This window comes from Gossypium raimondii, chromosome 11 (assembly GCF_025698545.1).
Source record: "Gossypium raimondii isolate GPD5lz chromosome 11, ASM2569854v1, whole genome shotgun sequence".
Taxonomy (NCBI): domain Eukaryota; kingdom Viridiplantae; phylum Streptophyta; class Magnoliopsida; order Malvales; family Malvaceae; genus Gossypium; species Gossypium raimondii.
The window spans coordinates 47845599-47856140 of NC_068575.1; the positions used below are offsets into that span (position 1 = coordinate 47845599).

The 10542-nt window shown below is 34.1% G+C and overlaps 1 protein-coding gene across 1 annotated transcript; it reads right to left on the reverse strand.

The window, feature by feature from the left end:
• Positions 1-2396: 2396 nt before the first annotated feature.
• LOC105803473 (probable WRKY transcription factor 31) lies at positions 2397-4839 on the reverse strand. The gene is made up of 5 exons (XM_012635687.2): positions 4268-4839; positions 4070-4162; positions 3517-3993; positions 3309-3422; positions 2397-3232 (listed from the first exon to the last, which is right to left on the reverse strand). The coding sequence occupies exons 1-5, from the start codon at positions 4580-4582 to the stop codon at positions 2531-2533; spliced, it is 1701 nt and encodes a 566-aa protein (XP_012491141.2). The 5' UTR covers positions 4583-4839; the 3' UTR covers positions 2397-2530.
• Positions 4840-10542: the final 5703 nt, after the last annotated feature.

Here is a 10542-nt window from a genome sequence, read left to right on the forward strand (position 1 = left end):
GTTCTCAATATTAAAATTGTTCTCTCTTATAAAATCGAAAGCTTACAAACTATTTATAGGTTATAGTCTACCCTTTAAAACAACAAAAAACTGAAAATATTAAAATCTAATAATAACCATAAACCAATGACTCTTGACCTTTCATTTTCCTAAACAAAAAACTACTAATTTAAACCCATTAAAAAAAACAACAACATAACTCTTGACCTTTCAACTCTTGACCTTTCACTTACATAACTCTTAACTTTCATTTAAGTTTATTTAACAAGGTCGATACACTCTCTTTCCCATTATATGTTGGTTCATTTGGAAATGTTACAATGCGTTTGTGTTTTAAGATTCAAACATCAGTTGTAAAGAAGTGATTATGACGAGCTTTGTCCTAGTCAAAGTGTTTGGCTCTTTCGAATACCATCCATTATCACGGTGTTGCTATCTCGGGTTTAGCGTGCCAGTGGCGGCAACCTAGAGCGGGATGAGTTAAACTCAACTCTGAAGGGGGCAACAAATATAAATTTTGGTATCTCAGCCATTTGAGGGGTGCTGAGGGATGCTAACTATGATTGGATACTAGGATATGCTAAGAAACTCGATGTTACCTCAGTTTTTGAAGCGGAAGCAAAGGCTCTTTTGGAAGGACTTCAAGTAGCTTGGGCGAAAGGTTTTAGAATGGTTGAAGTTGAAAGTTATAATGCTTTGTTGATCGAAGTTGTCTGCAGTGAGCATGCGGCCAGCAACGGTGTAGACACATTCGGAAGCTGGCTACACATTCATGGCAACTAGTTTTTTATCATGCAAATCAACAACATAATCGAGTTGTTGATTCTATGGTGAAAACAGGGAGATCGCTGAGGTTGGATTTGATCCTCTTCGATAGTCCTCTTACTTTGGCTACTAATTTTGTTTAGCTGGATAAAGAAAATTTGATATCCCATCTTATAGTGAATGATAGTGGTCCTACAGTCTAGCCTCTCTTAAGCCACTATATCAAAAAAAAAAAAAGTTTGAATTAATAATTTCCTTTCCAATCTTTTCATATAAAGAAATTATGAAAATTTTAATTTTGATGTTAAAATCTTTTTGTTTAAGGTAAACTTTATTAACAAATCACTCAATTATGTATAATTTTGTTTTAACCGTTTAACAAATTTTTAAATTGTTTTTTTGTCACTTAACCATTAAGTGACTAATGAAAGCATCAAGTGACACTTTTTAATTGAAATAATAATAAAGATAGTCCTCAACTTTTATACTTTCTTTCAATTTAGTCTTATTTTATATTATTAAAATCAAAATTCTTTTAAAAAGTAAAAATTTTAAAAGATATAGAAAATTATATATTTTAAAAAATATAAGAAACTTTAATATGTATACGTAGGATTTTTTGCCAAATATACATAAGAAATTAAAATACATAAAAAATTAATATATAAACATAAATACATAAAATGAGATAATTTCTTTTGTTTTATAAATATAAATAACATTAAAAAACACACGCGCACACACACACACACACAAACAAGGCATGACCGGTTGAGGAGATGGAGAAATGGGGAGAGGAAGAGGCGGCAGTGGGTGCGGAGGTTGTTGGCGATGAGCGAAATCTCGTCAATTTCGACTTCACCAAAACCATTGTCTCACCACAATCCCCATTACCCGAACCCCAATCCTCCCATCCCTTACCCCAACCCAACCTATAATAGCTCCCAAGTTACAGCAATAACACGAGGGGAGTGGGAGTTGAGTTTGATCTTCGCAGGACACAAGTTGTATGTAACAGCCACAACAGCTGAGGTACTTTTAAGTTTTGGAGATAAATGGGGTTTGTTTAAGCAATTAAATAAACTCATGTATATTTTGATTTTTATCTACTTATATCTTCTTTTTATAATTTTCTATGTAGTTTTAAGAATATAATTTCTTTTAAAAGATTTATGATTTTTATCATTTTTATATACAATCATCATCAAAATTGGTAGAAAGTATAAAAGCTCAAGGACTAGATATATTAGGTTAAAATATTTTTTGTGTCATCATCAGTTTTGAGTCAAATTCTATTCAGACTGGGTGATATTCAAGTAAAATCTTTTCAATAATAATGATTATAAAATTTTGAAATCTAAAAATAAATGAACTAAGTTCATAAAATTAAAGCATAATGACTAAATTTCAAAATTTTAGAAATTACAACAACTTGTTACATATATTAACCAATTTATTATTATACTAGTGTCACACACTGGGATGATAAAAAACAATCTTAATGACGTTAACGATGAAATTGTAACCCTAGTTAACTAACCAAAACGAAACATTGGACAAAATTGGGTGGGTACCGGTGCAATTTACTCTAATGTTTATAGCAATCGAGGGAAAAAGCAAACTGGCTAGAGATATGTATGATTTGATTTTTGAACTTTGTTCTTTAACGAAAGGAAGGAAAAAAAAAACTAAAGGGCATGCCCTTCTTTCTAAATAAACATATATGAATATATAAAAGAATGGAAGATGATCATCTTGGTTTCTCCTAATTTGCAGTGAAATTGGAATTATTGGTGATTTTATTGTTGCTGTTGCTAGTAGTAGTGGCATTGTTGGCACTGCTGTTAGTGACAGACGTGAGGTTGGCAGTGGCAGCATTGTCATTAGGGACGGCAGCGTTGTTGGGTTGAGAACTCCCAATAATAGAAGTGATAGCTGCGGCTAACGCAGCGGTGAAGTTAGGATCCGCCGCAATGGCAGCAGTGGCGGCGTTTACAGTTTCAGCAAGTGAAATTTGCAGTTGCTGATGCCCCACATCTCCAGACATTTGCAGACCGGAGAACTTGGATTGGGTGTGAACTGCTTGACCAAAAATTTGCGGCAGTAATGCAGCTGCAGGGGAATTGGCAAGATTTTGGGGTGGATTGGGAAATGGGACCTGGAACTGGCCTGGGGTCAGCCTGGGGAACTGTAAAGGGTTTGGGGTCTGGGTTAGGTCCAAGGTAACAGTGGGGAATGGGGCTGAAGCTGATATAGTAGCCATGCTAGAGGAACATGGCAGGATAGTTCTTGTAAGAAAATTGGAGTTCATTAGTCCATCGGCACTCGACATCGAACCCGATAGCAGCATTCGTGCCGCGGATGAAGTCGTGGAAGCCATCGCCATTGCAGCTGGAGGCAAAGGGTGGTTGTGATTTCCTTCATATGTTGTAATAAGGATTGTTCGATCTTCTGCGCATCTCTGAACCTGTCCACAATATTCAACATTCAGTCATTAATTATATATTATTCCCCATCGCCATCATTGTTCTTCAAAACTGTACCTGTTTTCTAACGGGACAACCAGCGGCCATGGTACAGCGGTAATATGCGCGAGGACATGGATTTCCTTTGGCCATTTTCTGTCCATACTTTCTCCACTGACATCCATCCGTGATCTTTTATAGATTTCAATAAATACATAAAAATCCAATCTCTAACACCATACATATATATAAAACCAAAATCATGAATTTGGAGCCACATACGTACCATGGTTGCCTCCGATCTAGCTCGAACTGAAACTCTTGCTTTTCTCATGGTAGCCTCAGTTTGATCAACGTTTTTGGAAGAATTAAACCTGGGTACCTTATTAGCAACCCAACCTTGGGCTTGGGACCCTTGATCCAGGCTATCTTCGCTACTGTCACGCTTTCTCAGTCCAAATCCCTTGGAGACTATCTCCGATCCCGAATGGTCCGACGAAGACAACGAAGGTTCGTCGATATCGACTGCGGGTAGACGAAGGTCCATAAGCTGTCTTGGGCTTAGCACCATCAATCCTCCATTTGATTTCTTAATTTGTTTCATTAGATCTTGTTCTTCGGCTTTTGCATCGGGTGGTTGTTGCATGAGGGTGACCAGATGCATCTGCACCGTGTTGTAATTGCTTGTTACCTGGCTCAACATCTCGCGTAACCTTTGGTTCTCGGTGTTCATTCGTTCCACTTCAGCTTGTAAAACAGCTACCTAAACAAAACCCCCAATGTTTCTTTTAACACAACAAAATTTCCCTATCCTTAATATAAATCATCACTTGACTCACCTCGTCTTTAGCTCGTTTATCCTCCGTGTTACAATGTATACCATCATTGGATATATCGCTACTAGTATTCGTAGTTAACAGATTTAAACCAGTCTGAAAATCAAGAACCAATTAATGCATTTGTAATTCATCATTTCATCAATAAAAACAAAGCTGCAGCGCTAGCAACAAAGAAATGGAATGGAAGGGTTGACTGACGTTGACATTAAGCTGAAGCTTAGTCCGACCGGCAGAGTCTTTGATGTCGGAATCGGAGGTGTGGATGAGATTACCATCATCGTCGTCGTCGTCGTCGTCGTCGTCCTCCTCCTCCTCCACCTCCTCATCATCGATATCATCAACAAGCTTATTACTCCTTTGAGCGAAAAAATCCATTTCACCGACGACCTTCCGTTTATCATCATCATTATCGACAACAACATCATCATCAGATGGTAAAAAGGAAGGGTCTTGATCATGGCAACAGTTGAAGTTAACAGGGAACTGAATGGTAGGCGGAGTTGTAGCATCCATGGCATTAACAAGAAAAAGGGCGCAGTTGTGGTGGAGTTTAGTAGTGAGTTGAGACTGAGTCAGGAAAGCAATGGGGACAGATGGGTCGTGAAGGAGGGGATCTAAATCAATGGAGAATCCACTGGGGTTTGGCCATAAATCAAGAGAGAGAGAAGTCTTTGAACGGTGCAACGGACCCGGCAGTAGAAAAGGGAGTTCCACACTTAACAAGACGACCAAATACTAGTATTATGCCACCAAAGCACCACTACTGTAACAATGCCTAACTACATCTAGTTTATATCGTTATATTATTTATCACTTCCAAGATATTTGGAAGTATTGCTTTTTTATTTTTTAAATTAATATAAATTTTTTTCAAAATTATTATACCTATTAATAACCTTTTACTATTAAAATTATATTAAATTATATTTAAGAAATCATGTCACCTCATTAAAAAAATACTAGTTTAAACTATTGGTAAATTTAGAATTTAGTCTCTTTATTTTTATTTTTATGAATTTAATTTTTACTTTTTAAATTTCAAAATCTAGGTCTATTTGTTAACTCTAATCTTTAATGTTGAAGAATAAAAATAATAATACAATCTATCATCTAATCTAAAGTGCAAAACTGGTCATGAAATTAGAACAGTTACATTGACTAGATTTTTTAAAATAACACCCTTAAAAAAATCCCTTATTTATCAACCTGTTAAAATATGCCATAAATTTTTGTACTATTCACAAATTTGAAATTTAGTCCCTATACTTTTTTATGAATCTAGTCTCTACTTTTAAATTTTAAAATTTAGGTCTAGTTGTCAACTCTAACCTTTAAGTTGATATCGTTAGGAGGAACAATCACGAATCCCAAAATGGATCATAAAATAAACATAAAGAATAAAAAATACAATCTATCATCTAATCTTAAGTGTAAAGCTGGTCATGAAATTAGTACAATTACATTGACTTGATTTTTAATATAACGCCTCCTAAAAAATCTTATTTATCAACATGTTAAAATATGTCATAAGTTTTGTACTCTTCACAAATTTAGAATTTAGTCTCTATACTTCTATTTTTATGAATTTAGTCTTTACTTTTAGATTTCAAAATTCAGTCCAACAGTTAATACAATTGAAATCAAAAGTATAGACTAAATTCATAGAAATAAAAGTATAAGGACTAAATTCCAAATTTATGAAGAATACAGAGGCTTATGGCATATTTTAACATGTTGATAAATAAGGGTTTTTTAGGGGTGTTATATTAAAAAATCTAGTAAATAAATATGTTCTAATTTCATGACCAGCTTTGCACTTAAATGATAGATTGTATTTTTCTTTCATGTTCATTTCATGGTGCATTTTTGGGGTTCGACATTGTTCCTCCCAACAATATCAAACTTAAAGGTTTAAGTTTTATAATTCTTTTTGTGAAAAATAGAACGTCGATAATGTCAATATATCGTAAAGAAAAAGAAAGAAAGAATAAAGAACACTAAAATTTTTACGTGGAAACCCTTTCGGGAAAAAACCACGGGTAGAGAAGAAGATAATTCACTATGTTGAATTCGAATGATTACAATAGGAGTAGACTATGTATATAAAATCATATTCTAATCAAAATAAAATAGAAGTAATGCAGTAAGGTTAAAACAACTTATTCAAATCAACATTAAACAAAGGAAGTATACTTCTATTCGAACTTCTCTTTCACACTTGTATTTTACCACTTGTATTTTATTTTATCATGAATTTGGGTCACATCTCTAACAATCTCCACCTTGACACCAATTCTTAAACAAACAAATTCTTCATCGCAAACTCTCAACGAACAAGTACTCCATCGCTTCCATAAAACCCCTTAAGGGTTTAACTTTAACAATGAACACCAACCAAGTCTAAGCAATGCTCAAACTTGGTTATGGGAAGTGACTTAGTCATCATATCTGCAGGATTTTCATGAGTACTAATTTTGCTTACAATAATATCACCACAAGCAATAATATCACGAAAAAAATGATACCGAACATTAATGTGCTTTGTTCTCTCATGAAACATTTGATCTTTTGTAACGAAGATGGCACTTTGACCGTCACAAAATACAGTACTGATTTGAAGGTCTTTATTGAGTTCAATAAAGAGTCATTTCAACCAAATAGCTTCTTTACAAGCCTCAGTAATCGCCATGTACTCAACTTCAGTGGTACACAAAGTAACTGTAGTTTGCAAAGTGACTTTCCAACTGATTGCACAACTTCTGATTGTAAAAACATAACCTGTGAGAGATCTTCTTCTATCAAGGTCTCCAGCAAAATCAGCATCAACATACCCAATGACTCCATCTTTAGTTCTTCTAAACTATAAGCAAACATCAATAGTACCTCGTAAGTATATTAAAATCCACTGAACTACTTTCCAGAGTTCTTAACCAAGATTCACCATGTATTTGCTAACTGCACTGACTGCACATGATAAATCTGGACGTGAACAAACCATAGCATACATGAGAGATCCCACTGCACTAGAATATAAAACATGTTACATGTACTCAATCTCATCATTTGATTGTAGAGACAAAGTGATGAAAGTCTGAAATGGGCTGCTAAATAAGTACTAATAGGCTTAACACTCTGCATATTGAAATTGCAAAGAACTTTCTCAATGTACCCTTCTAACTTAGGTACAATTTACTTACTTTTCTATCTCTGAGAATCTCCATACCAAGTATCTTCTTTGTTGGTCCCAAATCTTTCATCTCAAATTCTTCACTAAACTGGGTTTTGACCTTTCTTATCTCTCCTTTATCTTTCGCTACTATCAACATGTCATTAACATAGAGGAGTAGATACACAAAAGAACCATCACTGTGTTTCTTAAAGTAAACACAACTGTCAAAGCTACTTCTTTTGAAATCATGAGAAGTCATAAAAGAATTAAACCTCTTATACCACTGTCTTGGTGATTGATTCAAATCGTAAAGGGACTTTTTCAGTAAGCAAACATAGTCCTTTTTTTCTAAGACTATAAAACCCTCTGGTTATTGCATGTAAATATCCTCCTTAAGTTCTCCATACAAAATGCAGTTTTTACATCTAACTACTCAAGCTCCAAATTATGCATGGTCATAATACCAAGCAAAGCTTAAATTGAACTATGCTTCACAATTAGGGATAACACATCTATGAAGTCCACTCTTGGAATTTGATTGTAACCCTTTGCAACAAGCCTTGCTTTATATCTAAGTTATTCAACTCCTAGAGTCCTTTTTTTTAAACACCCATTTACAACGAACAGTCTTTTTGCCTTTAGGAAGTTTTACAAGATCCAATGTTCTATTTTTGTGGAGTGATTTCATTTCTTCTTGCATAGCAAACATCCACTTTTTTGAGTCTTCACAGCTAACCGCCTCAGAATAAGTAGATGGCTCTTGGTTTGCATCTATATCTTTAGCCACATTTAAAGCATAATCAAGTAGATCAACCTCAGCATACCTCTTCAGAGGTTTAATCTCTCTTCTAGTTTTGTTTTTGGTGATAGAGTATTGTGGTGAAGAAGCAACTCTATTCTGAATATTTTTACTGGCTTGAGGAGTCGACTTTATTGTGGATTTTGGATAAATCTGATGCTCCACTTGCTTTTGTTGTTCTTTGTTGGAAGAGTCTTTAAGAGATAAGTTAGGTAGCATAGCAGTTTCATCAAAAACAACATATTTGCTAATCACAAATTTTATATTTTAAGACACCATAACTTATACCCTTTTACACCAGCTTTATAACCAAATAAAACACATTTAATATATCTCGGTTCCAATTTTCCATTATCAACATGAGCACACATAGAACACCTAAAGATATTTAAATTAAAATAATCAGCAGGATTACCAGACCATACCTCTTGTGGAGTCTTTTTTTCAATGGCAACGGATGAAGATCAATTGATCAAAAAACATTTAGTAAAAGAAGTTTCTGCCCAAAATGACTTTGATAAGTTGGCATTCGACAACATACATCAAACCTTCTCCATGATCGTTTTGTTCATTCGTTCTGCAACACCATTTGCTATGGAGTATGACGAACTGTCAAGTGTTTCACGATCCCTTCTGACTTACACAATTCATTAAACTCATCAAAACAGAACTCTAAGCTATTGTTTATGCGTAAGTGTTTTATTTGTTTTCCCTTCTATTTTTCAATCATACTTTTCTGAGACTTAAATGCGTTACTTTTTTGCTTCAGGAAAAATGCCCAAACTTTTCTAGAAAAATCATCAATAAGTGTTAGCATATAAGTAACTCCACCTCTCGAAGGCACTCTGGATGGCCTCCACAGATCAGAGTGAATATACTCCAATGTTCCCTTCATGTTATGGATTCCTTTGGTGAATCGAACTCTCTTTTGCTTCCCAAGAACGCTGTGCTCACAGAACTTCAGTTTGCATTCTACCCTTTTATCACAACGAGAGAACCTTTAGAAATCTTCAAAACCCCACTTTCAGTTGTGTATTTGTACCTTTTTGAATCAAAAGTACTCAACGAAATCAAATTTCTCTTCAATTCTGAAACATGTCATACGTCACTAATTTTGAGTCAGAAGTGCTTTTGAAAAGTGCTTTTCAACCCAAAAGTAAAACCAGTTTTTTTAGCTTTCGCTTTTGGCAAAAGTGCTTTTAGGAATAAATAACAATTTTAACCCTTATAATGTATTTTATATAATATTTATATAGTGTATGTAATTATTTTCTTATTAAAACTTATTATATATAATATTATATATTTAAATTTTTATTGGTCATATTTTATTATTTAAAATATAGTTTATATATTCAATTAAATTTTATGAATAATTAATATTAATTGCTTAAAATATTTAAAATTTATATTTCATATATTAAAATATTAAAACAAATTATAATAAATTATTTTTATATTCTTATTAAGATATCGAATATTAACTAATTTGAACATTATTTAAATGTATATTTATTACTTTATAACACAATGTCTAAAATGGACATTTTATTTATCAAAAACACTTTTCGACAGCAATACTAAACACTTAAATCTTAAACCAAACTTTTCAAAAGTACTTCTTAAAATCGCTTTTCCATAGAACTTCTCAAAAGCAATGCTAAACTAGTTCTAGGTGTTCTAACAACCCCGTCAAACATATTAACTTCAATCATTCCAACACCTGTGATTTTACATGAAACATTATTTCCCATTAAAACAACACCTTCAGACACTTTTCGTAAGTTGTAAACCAATCCCGATTAAGACTCATGTGGAAGGTGCAACCCGAACCAAGGACCCACTCCTTGCTTACTTTAGAATTGTTGACAGAAGTGACTAGAAGTTCACCATTCCTGTAGTCTTCTACAACATCAGCTTCACCAGATTTTTCTGATTGTTTGCTCTTTTGATTCGTAGCCTCTTTTTTTATCTTGTTCTGTAGCTTAAAATACTCAGATTTAATGTGCCTCTTCTTCTTACAGAAGTTACAAGTTTTACCTCTGTTTGAAGACTTCGATCTTCCCTTAGATTTACCGTGAGGATTCCTTTCCTGTGTCCCTCCACGATTATCATCAACATTCCGATCTTGTCTTCTACGAACAATGAAACCCTTTCCCTAAGAGTCGGGTTTAACTATAACATGCTTCATCTTATCATACGAGGTCAAAAAAACATAAACATCATCAACTGTGAGAGACTCGCGGCTATACAAAATCGTGTCTCTAAAGGTTGAATAAGACAGGGGCAACTAACAAAGCAAAATCAACCCTAGATCTTCTTTATCATACTAAACCTCTATGGCCCTGAGGTTCGAGAGAATTTCTTTGAACACTGTTAAGTGTTCGAGCAAACATATCTTCTTCCAAACGATGAGCATAAAGACAATGCTTCATATGCAGCTTGCTGGTTAGAGTTTTCAATATACATAACTGCTCCATCCCCTTCCATAATGCAGCGGCGATC